Raw genomic sequence first — 21,776 nt, forward strand, 5'->3', positions numbered from 1 at the left:
TTGGGCCGCCAGCTCCCCGCTAATGGGCAGCTGTTGTAAACCCCGCAGGAATGAACCACTCCTGGCAGTGGGGGAAGAGGCTAGCGAGACCAGAGACTTCAGTCCCCGGCCCGCTAATCAGATGTAAATGGCCATTTGAATAATTTATTCAGCTTTGTGCCGATTCCTGGCGCGGAGCTGACGACACCGGAAATCCGGTGGCTGGAGACGCGCAGAGGCCGTGGCACCCATGGTTTCTGCTGATGTCTCCCGGACTGTTGCGCTGCTGGAATAGCACAGCGGGCTGGAAGAATTCCCCCCCCCCCACCCCATGGTATTAGTTGAGGGAGGAATGCTGCAAAAGACATTGGGCGAATTCCCTACACTTCTTCAAAAAGTGTAATGGGATCTTTAGCATCCAACTGAACCACTGAAGCATGTACGTGGTTAACATCTCACCCAAAGGCTGGAACTTCTAACATTAATACTGAGGCCCTCCTTCGTCAATTCCCTGCTCACACTCAGTGTCTAGGCTTATGTATTAAGCAGTGAAGGCTTCCTGTAAACATCGGACTGTTCCCTGGCAAAGGAATATTTGGGAAGCCTGGGAGAAAAAAGTGGACAAATCGGAGAACACCTATCGCATTAATCAGCGGGTGGCAGGGAGGTGAAATCTTAACAGCTTTGCACAGCTTTATTGGAAAGCAAGGTCAGTGAGGTAACCTTGTGTACTTTCTTCGTAATCATTGTTTGCAGTTCATGTAATTGGGAATCTGGTACACACAGAAAATAGTGCCACTATTGTTGTGTGAGAGTCTATGTGGGACAGCCCAGTTGTAAATGTTCTTTACAAAGCGAACCAGTGTGGATGTTTTAGTGATCTGTAATCCCAAGACAGATTTCTGATAAATATGTTTTGCAGAATCAGAGCTGTATGTACCCATTAGCTTGAGGTGGTGATGCTGGTGGCAGGGCTGGTCTCAGTGAAGTTTGTGAAGAACAAACACAAGAACTCAAAACAGGAGAAGGCCATACGAGCCCTTTGAGTCTACTCCACCATTCAATGTGATCGTGGCTGATCTCCTATACTTTCCTGGTTCCTCTTATTTCCCTTAGCGTGAATGAAACTCTCTTAGTGCCCAAGAGACCCCAGTCTGCATTTAGTTTTCTCATGCTGCTTACACATGAAAAGCATACTCAATGGGAGAGGCCTATCACATTTAAAAGGGAGTGGTCAATTTGTAAGTGAACCTGGGCTGCAGAAGGATTGTCGTTGCTATGATGAGGTGTTTATATTGTTAGATTTGATAAGTTAAGTAATGAAGGCACTGGGGATCTCTCTCTCATTTCAAAAATGAGTGCTGAGATAGAAGCTCACATCAAAATTGCCAATAACCATGTTAACATCTACGAGACGGAGTACAGGAAAGAGATAGAGAATCTAGTGAAATAGTGCAATGACAATAATCTCTCCCTCAATGGAGATATTCATCGACTTTAGGAAATGTAGTGTCCTGTCTAGATCAATGGGGACAAAGCGGAGATGGTCGAGAACTTCAAGTTTCTAGATGTCCCGATCACCAAATCTCTCCCTCAATGTCAACAAAACGAAGGAGATTGTCATTGACTTCAGGAAGTGTAAAGGAGAACATGCCCCTGCCTACATCAACGGGGACGAAGTAGAAAGGGTCGAGAGCTTCAAGTTTTTAGATGTCCAGATCACCAACAACCTGTCCTGGTCCCCCCATGCCGACACCATAGTTAAAAAAGCCCACCAACGCCTCTACTTTCTCAGAAGACTTGGCATGTCAGCTACGACTCCCACCAACTTTTACAGATGCACCATAGAAAGCACTCTTTCTGGTTGTATCACGGCTTGGTATGTCTCCTGCTCTGCCCAAGACTGCAAGAAACTACAAACGGTTGTGAATGTAGTCCAATCCATCATGCAAACCAGCCTCCCATCCATTGACTCTGTCTATACTTCCCGCTGCCTCAGCAAAGCAGCCAGCATAATTAAGGACCTCACGCACCCTGGACATTCTCTCTTCCACCTTCTTCCGTCGGGAAAAAAGTAAAAAGTCTGAGGTCACATACCAATTGACTCAAGAACAGCTTCTTCCCTGCTGCCGTCAGACTTTTGAATGGACTTAACTCGCACTAAATTGATCTTTCTCTACACCCTAGCTATGACTGTAACACTACATTCTGCACTCTCTTGTTTCCTTCTTCATGAACAGTATGCTTTATCTGTATAGCGTGCAAGAAACAATACTTTTCACTGTATGCTAATACATGTGACAATAATAAATCAAACAAATCAAGGGTTGTGAATGAAGCCCAGTCCATCATGCAAACCAACCATTGACTCCGTCTACACTTCCCACTGCCTGAGGAAAGCAACCAGCATAATTAAGGACCACATACACCCGGTACATTCTCTCTTCCATCTTCTTCTGTCAAGAAAAAGATAAAGTCTGAAAACACGTACCAACCAACTCAAGAGCAGCTTCTTCCCTGCTGCCATCAGACTTTTGAATGGCCCTATCATATATTAACCTGATCTTTCTCTTCACCCTATCTGTAACTCCAGCACTATATTCTGCACCCTATTCTTTCCTTCTTCCCTATGTTCTCTATGAACGGTTTGCTTTGTCTGTATAGTGCACAAGAAACATTACTTTTCACTGTATCCCAATACATGTGACAATAATAAATCAAAATCAAATCTAATTTCTTTTTCCTGACAGATGGATAAGATTGCCTAAACATATGTTGTCCTACACAAGCAGCTGAGGAGCAAGGTGCACTAGTGGCTCACAGTGAGAACTTCCTGGGCCCCATTGCAGCTGGAGGGTGTCACAGAATCCACCCAGTGCCAGGAGCTGCTGACCAGTCAGAGGTAGGAGGCAGAGAAGGCAGCTCTCCATGAGGAACTGGAACCAGAGAAGGCAGAACTGCTGTCCCACAGCGCCAGGGACCCAGGTTCAATTCCGGCCTCGGGTCACTGTCTGTGTGGACTTTGCACGTTCTCCCGTGTTTGTGTGGGTTTCCTCCGGGTGCTCCAGTTTCCTCCCACAGTCCAAAGATGTGCGGGTTAGGTTGATTGGCCATGCTCAATTGACGCGAGTCTCAGGTGGATTAGCAGGGTGAATGTGTGGGGTTACAGGAATAAGGCCTGGGTGGGATTGTGTTCGGTACAGACTTGATGGGCTGAATGGCCTCCTTCTGCACTGTATTGGATTGGAACCTGAATTGGAACCAGAGAAGGCAGCTTTCCAGCAGAAACTGGAATCAGAGAAGGAAGCTTTCCAGCAGAGACTGCAATCAGAGAAGGCAGCTTTCCAGCAGAGACTGGAATATAGTATAAATCATGTATAAATCTCTGCTGATTTTCTTTGCTCTTCGCTCTGAGGAAGGGTAATTTAGACTTGAAACGTTGGCTCTCTTCTCTCTCTCGCAGATGCTGTCAGACCTGCTGAGATTTTCCAGCCTTTTCTGTCTTTGGTTCAGATTCCAGCTTCTGTAGTACTTTGCCTTTATATTAGAGTAATATATCTGTTTACATAGCTGTAACCCTAATGTTACGTCCACAGCTGTCTTAGTGCTGATGAATCATAAGATTAATTATTTTCCTTGTTTCCTGGTGCAGCACGAGGACCACAGCAGCCTCACACGGAGACATGTTGCTTCCTGGGACCATGTCCTTTGTAGTGACTGTCATGATGATGGAGATAAAATGTTGAATTATGTGTGGACATATTGGACATTTAAATAAGATACGTGTTTTTAAAAATGGACATACAAACCAAAGGTGGCAGAGGATGCAAATTCTGGGAATGTAAATTCCGTAACTGTCTGAATTGCTCCTCTGTGGGTGATAATAAGAGAGAGGCAATGGAATATCATACCTGGTTTTCAGGTAGGGACATATGAAAGGTATGAAAGCCATAAAGCAACTACCTGCCATTCCCTGTGGGGATAATGGAAGCTGATTAATATCACAGCAGGAATCACATCCTACAAGTGATGTCTCAGATTGGTTTGTGGATTTTCACCTTCCAGGAATATACAAAAAGCTAGGATAAAAGCCACCTGCAAAACCTGGCCAGTGTGGACTAGTGATGGGTCTGTGAGAGTATGTGACACAGAGACAAAACGTTAGCAGCAGTCATCCCTGTTCTGAGGTAGGTAGAAATACAAACTTCTCCCTCTCTCTGATTGCTGAACCAAACCAAGTCAGCAAAGCCACAGATGAAAAGGAAGCAGGACAACTTCTCAGATAAACTGCAGGACCCCTGGAATCTCAAAACCAACGACACAACTGCTGAAGTCAGTGCTATTGCAATCACAAATCTCACGTGGCTGCACCATTTCACCAACTACTCCTCATAGACAAGTCAAAGGCCAATTTGTATATTCTTTTCAAACTTATTTTTGGACTCAGTTCTTAACTCTAATCTGTGTAAGTGGATGTGCAACTTACATTTAGTAGCTAATAAAGGATGCCAGCTCATCCCTCACCCGGGGGGCATAACAATTTGGGGGTATCTCATCTGGAATTAACATATTGTCCTAGAAATGGTGGACTTTGCCTGGGGACCAGTCGTAACATGACAACCCCATCAAGATATAAGCCTATCCTGCATCGATTTTCACAGTCGGAGAGGCAAGTGCATGGAAAGAGACAATTTATATTACAATGGATGGGATGATAATGATTCCATGCTTCAGATCAAATTATTGCCTGTTCACACAGTAATCACCTTTAAAAGTGATGGACAGGCAGTGATATCTATCATCTGCATTCATGCAGCACCAGTACATGGACAGTAATGTAATCTGTGTTTATAGATCTTGCTTGTAGGCTATTGATATGTTTCTTTCTTCCCTGAAGGTTCAATTGCAGGGTGGCTTGGACAGGTTAGGAGAGTGGGCAAAGAAGTGGCAGATGGAATACAATGTGGAAAAGTGTGAGGTTATGCACTTTGGAAGGAGGAATGGAGGCATGGACTATTTTCTAAATGGGAAAATGCTTAGGAAATCAGAAGCACAAAGGGGAGTCATTGTTCAAGATTCTCTTAAGGTTAACGTGCAGGTTCAGTCGGCAGTTAGGAAGGCAAATGCAATGTTAGCGTTCATGTCGAGAGGGCTAGAATACAAGAGCAGGGATGTACTTCTGAGGCTGTATAAGGCTCTGGTCAGACCCCATTTGGAGTATTGTGAACATTTTGGGCCCCATATCTAGGGAAGGATGTACTGGCTTTGGAAAGGGTCCAGAGGAGGTTCACAAGAAAGATCCCTGGAATGAAGAGCTTGTTGTATGAGGAACGGTTGAGGACTCTGGGTCTGTACTCATTGGAGTTTAAAAGGATGAGGGGGGATCTTATTGAAACTTACAGAATACTGCGAGGCCTGGATAGAGTGGATGTGGAGAGGATGTTTCCACTAGTAGGAAAAACTAGAATCAGAGGGCACAACCTCAGGCTAAAGGGACAATCCTTTAAAACAGAGATGAGGAGGAATTTCTTCAGCCAGAGAGTGGTGAATCTGTGGAACTCTTTGTCGCAGAAGGCTGTGGAGGCCAGGTCATTGAGTGTCTTTAATACAGAGATAGATAGGTTCTTGATTAATAAGGGGATCAGGGGTTATGGGGAAAAGACAGGGAGAATGGGGATGAGAGAAATATCAGCCATGATTGAATGGCAGAGCAGACTTGATGGGCCGAGTGGCCTAATTCTGCTCCTATGTCTTATGGTCATATGACTTGGTGATCACCATTGGTAATCATTGGCCTACTTCTGCACTGTAGGATTCTATGATTCATAATAGGCAAACAGCACAGGCCAGAGGACACTTTAATTGTTAAGCTCCTGGTTACTGCTGAATGGGGGTTAGACGTGCTCAGAGACGGTCCATATATGGTCACATGTGTCCACACTTCATAAACACTGGCACACATGACACAGCAAAATCCTTGCTCTCATTTGGGAAGATGAGCACTTTCAAAAGTAGCCTTTCTCAAGCACTGCTTTTCTTAGATTGCAATCACTGCAGATGGCCATCTGTTTTAACATCTCATTCCTGGCCCGCTGTGCTGCTCAAGTAACGCAGTGGGCCAGGAAATACCGGTGGGAGGGCGTGACTTTCCTGGACCATTTTTATGGCGTAATCAGCCTCGCATGGGGAAACAGTACAAGGCTGATTACACTGGATGGTATCGTCTGGGTTCGCTAATGTTTCCCATTTAAACTGGGGGAGGTTTCCACCAGTGGCGATTAAAGTTGGTCTGATCAGTAGTGTGGGGGGGGGGGGGGGGGGGGGGGGGGTGTGTGGAACCGCTGCGCACTCTGCACAGCAATCGGGGGCCAGGGCCGGCGATCGGGGAAGGGGGGTGTGGGGTTGGGAGGGAAGTGGTGGAAGGGGAAGCCAGCGATTGAGAGCCTGGTGATGGGTGGTCAAGAGCATATGCGCTGAAGCTGACATTTTGAGCAGAATTAGGCATCCACTGCCCCCAACCCCCCCCCCCCCCCCCCCCCCACCCCCCGCCTCCGCCTCCGCCTCCAAACTGGTGTGAATCCCCCGGTGGACTCTGCAATGCACAGAGTGCCGGAAATTCAACCAACAAAGTTCGCCCAAAAGACAGGTGGGACAATCTCCCCGCTGGGTACTTAGTTTTTTTGGCAACATCATCCCCCCCCCCCCCACCCCCCCCCACCCCCAATCACTCCCTACGAAAGGTATCTCTGTTATCTCAATTGATTTGATTTGATTTATTATTGTCACACGCGTTAACATACAGTGAAAAGGATTGTTTCTTGCGCACTATACAGACAAAACATACCGTTCATAGAGAAGGAAAGGAGAGAGTGCAGAATGTAGTGTTACAGTCATAGCTAGGGTGCAGAGAGAGATCAACTTAATGCAAGGTAGGTCCATTCAAAAGTTTGACAGCAGCAGGGAAGAAGCTGTTCTTGAGTCAGTTGGTACGTGATCTCAGACTTTTGTATCTTTTTCCCAAAGGAAGAAGGTGGAAGAGAGAGCGTCCTGGGTGTGTGGGGTCCTTAATTATGCTGGCTGCTTTGCTGAGGCAGCGCAAAGTGTAGACAGAGTCAATGGGTGGGAGGCTGGTTTGCGTGATGGATTGAGCTACATTCACGACTTTTTGTAGTTCTTTGTGGTCTTGGGCAGAACAGGAGCCATACCAAGCTGTGATACAATCAGAAAGAATGCTTTCTATGGTGCATCTGTAAAATTTGGTGAGAGTCGTAGCTGACATGCCAAATTTCCTTAGTCTTCTGAGAAAGTAGAGGCGTTGGTGGGCTTTCTTAACTATAGTTTCGGCATGGGGGCGCCAGGACAGGTTTTTGATGATCTGGACACCTAAAAACCTGAAGTTCTTGACCCTTTCTACTTCGTCCCCGTTGACGAAGACAGGGGCATTTGTGATCTCAGTTCTGATTTTAAGGGTTTCAATGTGTCGGTGCTTATATTTTTCCTCTTCGCTTCTCAGCTGCAGCATGTTTTACCCATCGATTGAAGACAAAGGGGTTGAATAAGGAGGAGATCTCGAAGGAGATAAGCAGGCTGGACAATTACATCACGGAGAAAATTGTGGATCTTAACAGAAGATCAAAATGAGCCTAAAATCAATCAGCAGTGCAGTGTGGTGATAATGTGCAGTTATTAGTGTTTATTTCCTTTATCCAGCAATATGACTGGTGCAGCTTTTACTGAAACATTTATTCTCGAGGGTCAAGTCTGCCTTTTAATTATTTACAGCTGTCATTTTCTCACAATAAAATTTGCAAAGCTTTTGTGCAACTTTTTATTCTTGAGCGTCTTCATCCACACAAGTACACATTGGAAGGGGACTATGTACTTTCAATTTTGTAATCTGTTACTGCTCATTGGAAGTTCACCAGCAATAAAGACCGTTGGATAAACTGGAAAAATAACCAGTTTTGACCACTCCTAGTAATGTCACCCATGTTACTGGCAGTCTCCAATGGTCCTATGATCAGTTTTACTGGCACTTTCCACTGGAATACCAGTTCTGAACGTTTTTATTTCCCTGTTTAGAACTGGATCAAACAGGTGCCAGTATTACTGCAACTTCCTTCTGGGAGCTAAATCACAGTCTCTACTGACATTGGCAAACAAATGTGGAAAAGATTCACTGGCATAAGGAAAGATGTCTGTAGTAAGTCTGCGGAGGCAGAAATTCCTTCACCAAAATCCCTTTATTTACAACTCTAACAGCAGTACACAGAGTGCTATTTATTAGTCAGCAGTTTACCTTCAGGGGTGTCAGGGGAACTGACACTCCCAGTTAAATACAAGGCAAAGACTCCCTGGTTGGCCTATCAATTAGATTCTTAATCAGGGATATCTTTTCTTTATTACAAACAATTATTACAAAACAATTACAAAATACAAATGCAATAGTTACACTATTCAACATTACCGACAGATAACGCTATCCATTTACCAATAACCTACAAGTACTACCTTTCATTAAGAAAGGGTTGATCCTTAATCAGGGAACTCTTGTTGTGTTTAACCAAATAAACAAAATCAACTTAACTTAGGGACAACTCAAAAAGGGCAGCTCCCTAAAAGGAGGGGAACCGCCCGAAACAAAAAACAAAGTGGAAAGGAAACTTAAAACATCAAATTAAAATGTGATTAGAGGGGTCAATAATATACCCCAGTCCTTGCGGGGCCCAACAAGGATCCTTAATCAGGGAGTTCTTACTCCAATAGGCCAACCCCAATGACCTGATTGAAATCATTAGTGTCAAAATAAGCATACCCACCCTACCCACACCAGCTATGGTGTGGATCAAATCTAAATGTTCAATTGCTACACCCCTGGGCCAATATCGTGTAGATACTATTTGCTGTTTTTCTCAACAATTTTTCATTGCGTTAAAGGTTGTAGCTCACAATCCTAATATAGCACATTGCCACCTTTCACATAATAGTTCAAAACTCTGCTCAAAATGCGTATGGCCATCACAAACTGTGTGTGTGTTTGTGTGCGCTACTTTGCAATGACCTCACAAAGGAAGGGAGACACAGGGCTGGATACAGGTTGCTCTACCAGTTCTTAACATCTTCCTGTGTGCTTTGTAGACAAGGTGTTCACATAGTCACACAGCGAGAACCAGTGCAAGTGGTGGTCCAGCATGCTGAAGTGGCTGATTCAACTGGCTGGAGCTGGACTCATGAGCTGTGACTATGTGGTCGGTAATGTCAAGGCAGCAGCTATCCCAAGCAGCAGCACAGATTCCACAAGCAATGGACGGCACAGTGGCACTGGTTGAGGAGGAATAAGTGGAAGGCAAGGAACCGCAAAGAGCAAACTGGAGCACACAACATTTATCTGCAACCCAATTTAAGCTCTCAGCATCACAGCTGTGGGAAAGAAACATTCAGTTAAAGTCTGAGTTTTCAGGAGAAGCTAAAACCTTCAACTAAACTTGACTTCAATGGATGAATATAATTGAACAATAGTGAAATATTTTTAATATTTTGTTTAAACCTTTATTTTGAACACTTGCATTTTTACCACTGACAAAAGGTTACTTGATGAACAGGTTGTGTAGGTTTAGTAAACACAGGCAGAATTTTACCAGCATGTCCGCCCGAGGTTCGTACGTTCCCGCCTGAGGCCAATGGAGAATGCCATTCCCCGAGTCTTGCCCACCCTTGGAATCGGGGCAGGCATTCCTGTAAAATTCCGGCCACAGTGTACCTAATTTCCTTTGTTAATATGTCTTCAATATTATTTGATGAAAAATGAAAGGTCAAGTTTCAACAGCTTTATTGAAACAAAATGCACATGAAGAATGGCTTTAAATGGAGAGGGTGTTTTTAATAAAAGTGGGGAAAAGATCTCTTCTAATTACTCATAGCTTTTGTTTTGACATCCTATAAACATCAGAAAATGAAATAAGCTGAGCAGGGTATCAAGAGAATGTCATTGGAGTGAGAGCAAAAGATGGTTAGAGTGATTGTGTTCAGGCAAAGAGTGGTATGATAAAGATATACACTCAAAGGGAACTGGTGAGACCTCAGGAAAACTCTGTGAATCAGATCACAGTTAAACATCACATTTCAGCATTGATGTTAGTAACTCATTAACACATCAGTTAATATTTGTTATTGGTGATAAAAGGGGTGGCACAGTGGTCAACACTGCTGCCTCACAGCACCAGGGACTCAGGCTCGAATACCAGCTTTGGGTGACTGTGTGGGGTCTGCACATTCTCCCCATGTCTGCGTGGGTTTCCTCTGGGTGCTCCTGTTTCCCCCCCACACTCCAAAGATGTGCAGATTAGATTGATTGGTCATGCTAAATTGTCAGTTAGTGTCCCAAGATATGTAGGTTAGGGGGATTAGTGGGGTAAATACAGGGGATTACGGGATAGGGCTTGGGTGGGATTGTTGTCGGTGAGTTGGTGCAGATTCGATGGGCCAAATGGCCTCCTTCTGCACTGTAGGGATTTTCTAAGTAAAAGAAAAAAGGTGAGAGCTATCTCTAACCACCTCAGCACATAATCTGCTGATTGTTGTTAGAACACAGTTCGCTGAAGTTTCTGGGAACTAGGTGCCTCTAGTTGAAGAATCATTTATGGGACAGTGTGGTGTAGAATATAGGGGAGGGAAGGTGGGGATTTTTTTGCAAATTAATCATTCCAGAGAGCAGCGTTAATCTGATCCTAAAAAACAAAGTAGGAAAGAAAAATGGATCCTGCATCATTTAAAATTTTATTGCTATCAAATCATGCTAGCTAATGACAGCAAGTTTCCAGGAGGTGGCGCTGCATCTCACATGCATTGTGCTTTCTGGTGAGGACAGCACCCAGAGCAAATATCAAGGTGACAATCAGCAGGAACATCTACTTCCAGTTTCATCGATACAACTAAGCTGCAGATCACCCTTATTTATCTTATGGGAAGTCAAATACTATAATGTAAATCAAACAACTGGAACTCACTTTAAAAAGTTTTTAAAAATTACCTTTAGCAACATGAATCATAAGAGAAATGTGTGTATTAAACATGTGCGCATTGATTTGGGTCAGTCAGCTCAGTTGGATAGCTGGCTAGAGGGTGATGCAGAATGATACCAACAGTGTGGTTCAAACACCATACTGGCTGTGGTAGTTTATGGAGGCCTGATCCTCACCTTTCCCCGTGCCTAATGTGGTGTGGTGCCCCTCAAGCTGTATAACCACTCCTCTCTCTCTCTCTCTCTCCAACAGAGAGAGTTATAGCCCCTTGTGGACTATAACTAATTACCAACAAGTTTAGAGAATTTGTTAAGTCTAAACCGAGCCTGTTCTTTTGATTCTGCTGGGATAATGATAATGGTGTCACTCGACGAAGGTTCGGCAAAATGTTTTGCATTTTCTGCACAAGGATAACCAAGTTACAGAAGGGCTGGTCACTTAGGACCAAGATAAGGAGAAATTCCTTTACACAGAGGACTCTGAATCTTTGGATTTCTCTACCCCAGAGGACTGCGGAAGCTCAGTCATTGTGGATGTGGAAGGAGAGATTGATAGATTTCTGATTAATGAAAACATAAAGAGGTATGGGGATAATCTGTGTAAAAGGCATTGAAGTGTCGGATCAGCGATGATTATACTAAATGGCACAGCAAGCTTGATGGGCTGAATGGCCTACTCCTGTTCCTGTGTTTCTATAAAAGAAATAACTGAGTTGGGAATGATGGAATATACAAACATGGTTCAATGTGAGATGTCAAGAATCACATGACAATCTCTGATTAGCTATTCTTCCCATTAACTTAAAGGACAGTGGGAAACACTAGTTGGTTGGACTAAATTTTATGAATCTGGTCCCAATACTGTTCCATCATTCCAAGGCCCTGGTGAATGCTGTAGAATATTTCACTTTAGTGTGGAATGCCCTTCTGCTGCTTCTGTTTTGCATTCAAGGTGTTGTGATTGAAAATTACTCCATACCTAACTCTTGCTGATTGTGTCTGTAACTGTACTTCCGACATTGACTGTACCTGGATACCACAGCTAATGCCAGCTGGTTTTCAGTCGTAATATCTCCAGTACCACAGACCAGGGCAGTGAGTGGAAGACAGGCACAGAGCAAGTTCCAAACACAGCGCTTCAAAAACTATATCAATGGCTTAAGTTTTCAGGCATGAATTTATGCGATTGGTAGCAACAGATCTGCTATCATGCTTTGCACTTATAAGAGGTTACTTCTGCTCAGAGACCTTTCCTACATCTTGTTGCATAGTTCTTTAAACATTATGATATTTTTAATCATATCAAATGTCATATATTACTAGTTTCCTCATGTAACCAGAGATGTATTACAGAGATAAAGCACACAACTGTACCTTTTGGAGGGCGGCATAACGGCACAGTGGTTAGCACTGCTGCCTCACAGTGCTAGAGGCCCGGGTTCAATTCTTGGCTTGGGACACCATGTGGAGTCTGCATGTTCTCCCCGTGACTGCGTGGGTTTCCTCCGGGTGCTCCGGTTTCCTCCCACAGTCCAAAGATGTGCTGGCTAGTGCATTGGCCATGCTAAATTCTCCCTCAGTGTACCCAAACAGGTGTTGGAGTGTGGTGACTAGGGGATTTTCACAGTAACTTCATTGCAGTGTCAGTGTAAGCCTACTTGTGATAGTAATAGTAAATAAAGCGTTTTTACCCTATTACAGTGCTGCAGAAATACATGCATGCTTTACTTTCCCATTTTAATTTTTGTCCCATTGAAAAGATTCTTTTCTCTATTCCCTTCTGCACCTTCCATCAATTCCTGGACAGCAGGCAAGTAACCTGTTCCTTGTGGAGATTTGTTGGCAGGTTATATCCAAAAGTGGGTGGGAGTGTTAAACTCACCTGTCAGAACCAATTAGAAACATCCCTTAAACTGAGCTAGGCCTGCAGTAGACCTGACATTCTCCCGCCACTCAGCTGTGTTGGCTTACTGCAGTAATTGGTCTTTATGTGCCAATGAATACTAGGGACCCAGTTTACAACAGTATTTGTGACTTTGATATGTGCTGCTTTAGTGGTAAGGACAAACTTTGATCAGAGAAATTCAAGCATCGAGCTGTAGAAAAGATGGCCATGGATTTAATCATAGAATCATAGAAACCCGACAGTGCAGAAGGAGGCCATTCGGCCCATCGAGTCTGCACCGACCACAATCCCACCCAGGCCCTACCCCCACATATTTACCCGCTAATCCCTCTAACCTACACATTTTAGGATTCTAAGGGGCAATTTTTAACCTGGCCAATCAACCTAACCCGCACATCTTTGGACTGTGGGAGGAAACCGGAGCACCCGGAGGAAACCCACGCAGACACGAGGAGAATGTGCAAACTCCACACAGACAGTGACCCGAGCCGGGAATCGAACCCGGGACCCTGGAGCTGTGAAGCAGCAGTGCTAACCACTGCTCTACCGTGCTGCCCTTTGGAAGGCATTATCACATTCAAGAGGTTTGGAGAGAAAATGAAGAAATGGGGAGCAATTTGCAAGGACAGTCGGGTCAAGGGTTGGTTTTTTGAGATGATGGTGGCACGTTTAAATAGGAGGGGGATTGCAATTGAAAGCTAGTCTCAATAATGGTGACCATGAAACTATCATCCATTGTTGCAAAAAGCCATCTGTTTCACCATTGCCATTTAGGGAAGGAAATCTACAATACTTACCTGGTCTCGCCTGCATGTGACTCCACATCCACTTCAATGTTGTTGACTCTGAAATGGCCTAGCAAGCTATTCAGTCCAAGGACAATCTGGGATGGGCAACAATTGCTGGCCTTGCCAGTGACGCCCACTTCCCATCAAAGAATAAATAAAAACTGCGAGGAAAGAACTGTTAACAACAGAAGGGCCAAGAAAGGAAGACAGGGTAGTCAACAGGTTGGTGAAAACAAGGTCAAGGGAGCAGGAGATGGTCTCAGGGTCAAGATTGATTTGGAGAGGGTAAGAGGGGAGATAGAAGGGAACTTGAGACAGATGTGAGTTCAGGGAGAGGGCCCAGGAGGGAAGTGATCAAGGCAGCTGAACAATAAATTTCTTTAGAAGTATAGTCATTGTTACATTCACTAACCAATTAGTTCCCAGTACGGTTCCGCAAACTGCAAACGAATGATCAGATAATCTTTTTTATGGTAGTGTTGTCTGAGGGTGCAATGTTGGATAGGACAATGGCTTCTTTGTCCTTTTTCATGTGGTACCGTGATATATTTTATGTCAATGTGAGCAGATAGAGGAGGCCTTGTTTTAAGACCATAAGACATACGAGCAGAATTAGGCCACTCGGCCCAACGAATCTGCTCTGCCATTCAATCATGGCTGATTTTTTTTTCATCTCTATTCTCCTGCCTTTTCCCCATAACTCCTGATTCCCTTATTAATCAAGAACCTATCTATCTCTGTCTTAAAGACACTCAATGACCTGGCCTCCACAGCCTTCTGTGGCAAAGAGTTCCACAGATTCACCACTCTCTGGCTGAAGAAATTCCTCCTCATCTCTATTTTAAAGGATCTTCCCTTTAGCCTGAGGTTGTGCCCTCTGGTTCTAGTTTTTCCTACTAGTGGAAACATCCTCTCCACGTCCACTCTATCCAGGCCTCGCAGTATCCTGTAAATTTCAATAAGATCACCCCTCATCCTTCTAAACTCCAACGAGTACAGACCCAGAGTCCTCAACCGTTCCTGATACGACAAGTTCTTCATTCCAGGGATCATTCTTGTGAACCTCCTTTGGACCCTTTCCAAGGCCAGCACATTCTTCCTTAGATATGGGGCCCAAAACTGCTCACAATACTCCAAATGGGGTCTGACCAGAGCCTTATAGCCTCCGAAGTACATCCCTGTTCTTGTATTCTAGCCCTCTCAACATGAATGCTAACATTGCATTTGCCTTCCTAACTGCCGACTGAACCTGCACGTTAACCTTTAGAGAATCTTGAACAATGACTCCCAAGTTCCTTTGTATTTCTGATTTCCTAAGCATTTCCCCATTTAGAAAATAGTTTATGCCTCCATTCCTCCTTCCAAAGTACATAACCTCACACTTTTCCACATTATATTCCATCTGCCACCTTTTGCCCACTCTCCTAACCTGTCCAAGTCCTTCTGCAGCCCCCCTGCTTCCTCAATATTACCTGTCCCTCTACATATCTTTATATCATCTGCAAACTTAGCAACAGTGCCTTCAGTTCCTTCCTCCAAATTGTTAATATATATTGTGAAAAGTTGTGGTCCCAGCACTGACCCCTGAGGCACACCACTAGTCACCAGCTGCCATCCTGAAAAAGACCCCTTTATCCACACTCTCTGCCTTCTGCCAGTCAGCCAATCCTGCATCCATGCCAGGATCTTGCCTTTAACACCATGGACACTTAACTTATTTAACAGTCTCCTATGCGGCACCTTGTCAAAGGCCTTCTGGAAATCTAAATAAATCACGTCCACTGGCTCTCCTTTATCTAACTTCCTTGTTACCTCCTCAAAGAACTCTAACAGATTTGTCAGACATGACCTCCCCTTGACAAAGCCGTGCTGACTCAGTCCTACTTTATCATGCACTTCCAAGTACTCTGCAATCTCATCTTTAATATTGGACTCTAAAATCTTGCCAATGACCGAAGTCAGGCTAACCGGCCTATAAGTTCCCGTCTGCTGCCTCCCTCCCTTCTTAAACAGCGGTGTTACATTAGCTACTTTCCAGTCCTCTGGTACCCTCCCTGCCTCCAGTGATTCCTGAAAGATCACCACCAATGCCTCCACAATTTCCTCAGCTATCTCTTTGAGAACCCTGGGGTGTAGTCCTTCCGGTCCAGGTGATTTATCCACCTTCAGACCTTTCAGTTTCCCCAGAACCTTCTCCTTAGTGATGGCCACTACATTGCTGTTCTATCTGACATTGGCACCTCCAAACAACTGGGTCTTGAACCCACAATCTTCTAGTGCATGTCAGAGTGCTACCAACTAAACCAAAAAAATTCAAACTAACTAACGGTGATTTCTTTTTAGCATTTAAGTATTTAAATAAGGATTCTTCCACTCAGGCAGTAGCAAACAGTACTTGCTGATGCCATGTGTATATCTGGTGCACACAAATACATTATCAAACAGTTTAGAATAGACCAGTTGATCTACAACCAGTGGGGTGAAAGATCTTTTTGTACACTGTAATATCTATGATTTTATGATCTTCCATCTTGGAACAAGGCCCCAGAGCACCTGAGCATGTCACTGTAGTCACTCCCAGTGTAAGTGTCCCCTAGCAACAACGCACAGAATAAAAAGACATTCTGTAAGCCTATTAGGGAAAATGGACGGGGAAAATCTGCTATGTACAATCAATGCCTAAAGAGGTTTGATAGGTTGGATGCTGTGAATCTGCCCCAGCTGTTGATGAATGTGAATAACGTTGAAACAATAAATGGACAGCCCATTGTAAATGGATTCATCTCTTTTTAAATTTAAGAATTTGTTTTCAACAGCCTTGCTTATTTTCATTATTGCTGAATTGTTTAGCATTGTTTTGCTAAAATGTAAACATCTAGGATCTCTGAGATACCTGTGGTTGGAAAGCCTGGTTTCTGGCAGCGAGGGTGGTGGGGAATGGGCAACAGCCACACAGGATGGAACCTAATTGTACCAGGATTCTGCCCACTTGTATTTGTCCAGGGGCAGGAGGGCATCATGTGGTGCCTCACGATTGTCTAACCTTTTGGGTTTTAAACAGGAAATGAACTCGGTCCTTCATATTATGCAACCCTCTCGGTTTCTTTGAATCTGACCTCATGCAACATCCAAAAGACCTTATCCTCATAATCACTGCAAATAACAGTCCCATGTACAAATGAGAATATCTTCAACTAACAGTGACATAATCTATTGGCACATGACTCTGCGTTTCACTTCCGAGTTTAAAAATAGCAAAACCTTCCAGTAAATTGGCACTAACTGATTCACCTGCAATAATGTGCAATTTAGAGGCATACAGTACAAAAGCCAAGAAGTGTTGCTAAACCTGTATAAAACAGCATGACACCACCGTGACTATGGTTTCCAATCCTGGACACTGGAAGGATGTGAGGGAAAAGGTTAGAGGGTGGTGGTTGGGAGAATGGGGTGATAAATGGCATGGGAACAGGAGAAGCACCAGGGCCCATGATTTTTGTCCTGATGCTGTATATAAATAAAGATGCTTTCACTGATTAATTATTTTGACAAATGTATAGTTTTAAATTGGAAGTCAATTCTTCATCTGGTCAGGTTAAAATGAGATGATGTCACTTTGGTGGAAGTTAAAATCAATAATTCAGGTCATGCATGAGTATAAATAAGATCAATGTCAGGTTGGTATTTAGGATATAGGATAGTTCATGGGCGTTAGTGTAAAAGCAAAGGGTAGGATTATATTACTGCTAATGAAAGGCAGTTCAGTGACAAAACACTTGCTCAGAGGTCATAGGTTCGCTCCATGAATCCTCAAGTAGTTAGCTGCTGTTGTGAAAAGCGTCATTAAGGTTGAGAAATCTTCGCCACCCCCTTGATAGGTGTAGGGAAAAGCAAGAAGAAAAGTAAGGGTGTGTGACCAGTGGCTGCTGCTTCTTTCCTCAATGTCAGATTAACTGCAGATGATTAGATCAGACATCAGCACACCAGGCTGGGAAATGGTGGGTAGATAAAGAAGAAAAAAATGGAAGAAAGTAAGAAAGAGGGAAATCAATTAGGAGCCACGATGGCAGGTTCTGAGTGCTGCCATTTTCAACCCCAGGAATACTGAAATCTTTTATGCATTTCTCACTTGTTTCCCAATCCACCCAAGCCTCTGCTGCTAGATTTATATTGACCGATGCCAGTATTTGGAAGGAAAATGGACAGATAGACGGAGGCAATGTGAACCATCTGACTCAAGAACAGCTTCTTCCCTGCTGCCACCAGACTTTTGAATGTACCTACCTCGCACTAAGTTGATCTTTCTCTACACCCTAGCTATAACAGTAACACTACATTCTGCACTCTCTCCTTTCTTTCTCTATGAACTGTATGCTTTGTCTGTATAGCGTGCAAGAAACAATACTTTTCACTGTATACTAATGTGAAAATGATAATAAATCAAATCAACTCAAATAGTCTTATTAAGAAAGTGTTTGTTAAAGCTTTTTTTGTTTGCTCATTTACAAACACTCAAAGCAATGGCGTAAATTCTGTCAAATTGAACCATTTCATTATTACTTCATTTGGTTGTTCTCACGCTTTGAATGGAAGATTTCCCAAACAATTTTCCATAAAGAGGCTGCCTGCTTCCTCAAATGTCTCTGCACTTCAGTTGAATTCTTTATAAGATGGTTAGAACATGGTGCAGAGAACCCTTGTTTGGTTCTGTTTGAGGTGCTCATTCCTTTAGCTGTTAACATTTATTTGACTGAACAGTGTCCACGCAAGAGACTATGGCCAGAAATTATGGAGCTTGAGCTCCTCAACTTAACTAGTGTGAAATTGCGTTGGAGGGATGGCTGGACGGATGGACACGTGTCCCAACATCATGGCGCCATTGCACGGTTCTTCAGTCAGTGGCCCACATGAGAGTTGAAAGCGTGCCCGCTGACAATTGAAATGGCAATTAAACCCATTGAGCTTGCAATTGATCCTGATTTTACATGGCCGGTGTGCATTTACACTTGCCACATGGGCCATTTGGCCAGGCGATGTCATTGTTTTTTCACCATTTCTGTTCTGGCGGGGATGAAATGTCCGGGATGAAATAAAATAAGAGAGAGTGTTTGAGGGTTGATGTCTAATGTGTTATGCTGCCAGTTGCTTGATTCTGCATGACAGAGGGAGTTTGCAGCATTTCTTTGTTGCAAATGCCATTGGGGACAACGCTGGAGCTCCCTGAGGCAGCTGTTCACCCTTTAGGGAGCTTGATGGAAATGCCCGCCTGTACTGCCACTTCTCTCAGCATCTGCCCTCTTCCTGCTGTTAAACCTGATAAATTTCTCAGTAAGTACAAACCATACCAGAAGCATAAACATAAGCAGAGAGCTTTCTCAGTCACATAGACCACAGGGGCAGTTCAGTTCATGTGTTCTCTGTTCTGATCCATCTTTCCTTATCTTTCTGTCTTTCTTCTTTGATTCTACATTTATTTTTGTCTCTTCACAGTCTTTGTAAGTTAATATTTCCTGCCCTCCCTGGTGGTGCCCAGCCTTTCCGAGCGTACTTTTCACACCAGCTGGCCATTAATTGGGCAGATAGTGTGAAATCGCGCTCTGGGGCTGATCGCAGCCGGAAGTACATTTGGCGCCTGCATCCAGGCTGCCCAAGTTTGCATGCCCAATGGGTGAAAAATTCAGGCCTTGGTACTTCTACCCTCTTGCGTGAGGATGGTAACCTCCTGCCAGCACTGTACTGAAAATCCCAAACATCTTGGCCTTGAAGAATAACTAAAGGCAAGAGGTTCCTCGGAGACCAGAATATTCCAGCATTTATAGTTGTACAGGAAGTTCTCTATTAAAAGTATATAGAGCTAAGTTTTGAGTGTATTTATTAGTGTCACAAGTAGGCTTACATTAACACTGCAATGAAGTTACTGTGGAAATCTCCTAGTTGCCACACTCCGGCACCTGCTCGGACAAACTGAGGGAGAATTTAGCGTGGCCAATGCACCGAAACCAGCACGTCTTTCCGACTGCGGGAAGAAACCGGAGCACCTGGATGAAACCCACGCAGACATGGGAAGGGCGTGCAGACTCCTCACAGATAGTGACCCAAGTGTAAATTGTGCGCTTACAAAGGCTGTGAAGAGACAAAAATAAATGTAGAATCAAAGACGAAAGACAGAAAGATAAGGAAAGATGGATCAGAACAGAGAACACATGAACTGAACTGCCCCTGTGGTCTATGTAACTGAGAAAGCTCTCTGCTTATGTTTATGCTTCTGGTATGGTTTGTACTTACTGAGAAATTTATCAAGTTTAACAGCTATGACATTTAAAGAGATATTTCGGAGGGGTCTGCAAGGCCTACAGGAAGTTGACTTTTAAAAAATCAACTCTCTGTCCTTCCCTCTGCCTTTGGGGTAACTTTCCCATATACTGAGATTCTTGGTCATACTGAATAGAATAGCGTTAACGTCAGTCCATTTTCCGTCATTACCGAGCTGGTCTCAGCTGGTATTGTGTGGGGGTGGGGAAGCATTCTGGCACCAATGTCAACAGGGTGGGTGATGCAAAACAAATTATCTACAGTGCCTGCTCCTGATCGCTACTTAGTAATCCCTGCTGGAAAATATGTGTGGAATTCAGGACAGCGCAGACTCAGGGTCGAAAGTGATCCTGCCAGTGGTCAAACTGTCACCTAGAATAGTTCCCTGGACAAAGTTCTGGAGGGCTGCTGGTGTCTATGGAGTCACACCCAGTAATAACAAGCAACGTCAGGAGGAGAGGAAAGGAAAGGGGAGCAAAACTGGGGAAAGATTACAATTCCTAATGCACAAACCAATGCAACAATAACTGCTGTTGTGTTTGATGTTTATTGCATTACAATAAAGTGGAATCAATTGCGATTCAGTTGGTGTTTATGTTTGGGAGGGAGGGAGGTAGATGGGTTTGAAGTCGCAGCCAAGCTGAATAATGCATTTCCTCAGTGAGGCCTTTGCTGACCTTACTTTCCGAATTGCGTACCAAATATTTTGGGCAAGGTCCTTGAAACTTTACAATGCTGCTCTTCATACTTGTAAATACCAGTGAAAAACATGCGTTTTATCGAACCTTGCGAAGATTTAAAGCAGTTCGAGCCAAAGGCTCAAGCCTTTTTGGATTACAGTACACTCATTGTTCCCTGCTTCTCCACCTTTCATCTCACTCTTTTAGTCAAATCTTCTGCTATACACATGCACTGTACTGAAAGTCATCGGAACACTTGTGGCAAAAATAGATTTGATCAGAAATTACACATTTTGATTAAATTTAAACAAGCTTACCATTGTCATCGGTGAAACTGTTCCTACTTTTCCCGATGAGTGTAATGGAAGACAAAACGCTGAAACGACTGGTTAATATTTAACTTGGATTACAAAATTTTCATCGGGGGGCCAACCTGTAAGAAAAGCCGATGCTAGATTCTTTCCCCTCCTCCTTTCACGGAAGCTAATAGAAAAGCAGTATAGGTACTGCCTGTTACTGAGGGAAACCATAGCAACGCAGCAACAGGTGAGGTTCTTCCTGTGCTGTAGGTGTTTACTACACCTGATAGGTTTCTGAACAGGCTTCAATACGTCCTGATCCCTCCTCCCCCCCACTCAGAAAATGGCTGTGCCCGTCATTGCTGGCAACGCTGATTCTAATTGGTTATTTATTCTGTTGTGGTTCCCACCTGCCAGCAGCCAACACCTGTTAGAAATCTCCAGTGAATGGAAAGAGCTGGGCAAAGTTCACCTTCCGAATGGCAGGCAGCTAATAAACCTGAAGAAACAGAGAAATCTGTGACATAGTGCCTCTTGTACTACGGAGCTGGAAAAGTAAATAAGCAGTAAAAGTTTATCCTCAAAGTCAGATTAGATAAAGGTCATGAGTGTCAATAAGCTGCAGAGGGAATAAACTCATTTCAAGAATCTGAGGGTATAACTCTTTTTGAGCTAAAGCAAATAATGTCGATGCAAGGAAAGCAAAATTGCAAAGGCTGGAAATCTGAAATAAAAACAGAAACAGTCAAGCATATCACAGGAATGGACCTCTTGTCAGATACAGTCTCCTCT

The 21,776-nt window shown here is 43.8% G+C and overlaps 1 protein-coding gene across 1 annotated transcript in view; it reads right to left on the reverse strand.

The window, feature by feature from the left end:
- The window catches only part of LOC144495931 (vesicle-associated membrane protein 8), a 32,254-nt gene extending 11,120 nt beyond the window's left edge, over window positions 1-21,134 (reverse strand). The window contains exon 1 of the mRNA XM_078216819.1: window positions 21,003-21,134. Within this exon, the coding sequence (XP_078072945.1) occupies window positions 21,003-21,011 (9 nt within the window). The 5' untranslated portion in view covers window positions 21,012-21,134. The remainder of the gene's footprint in view (window positions 1-21,002) is intronic.
- Between the last annotated feature and the right edge of the window lie 642 nt (window positions 21,135-21,776).

This window comes from Mustelus asterias, chromosome 1, assembly GCF_964213995.1.
Source record: "Mustelus asterias chromosome 1, sMusAst1.hap1.1, whole genome shotgun sequence".
Classification (NCBI taxonomy): domain Eukaryota; kingdom Metazoa; phylum Chordata; class Chondrichthyes; order Carcharhiniformes; family Triakidae; genus Mustelus; species Mustelus asterias.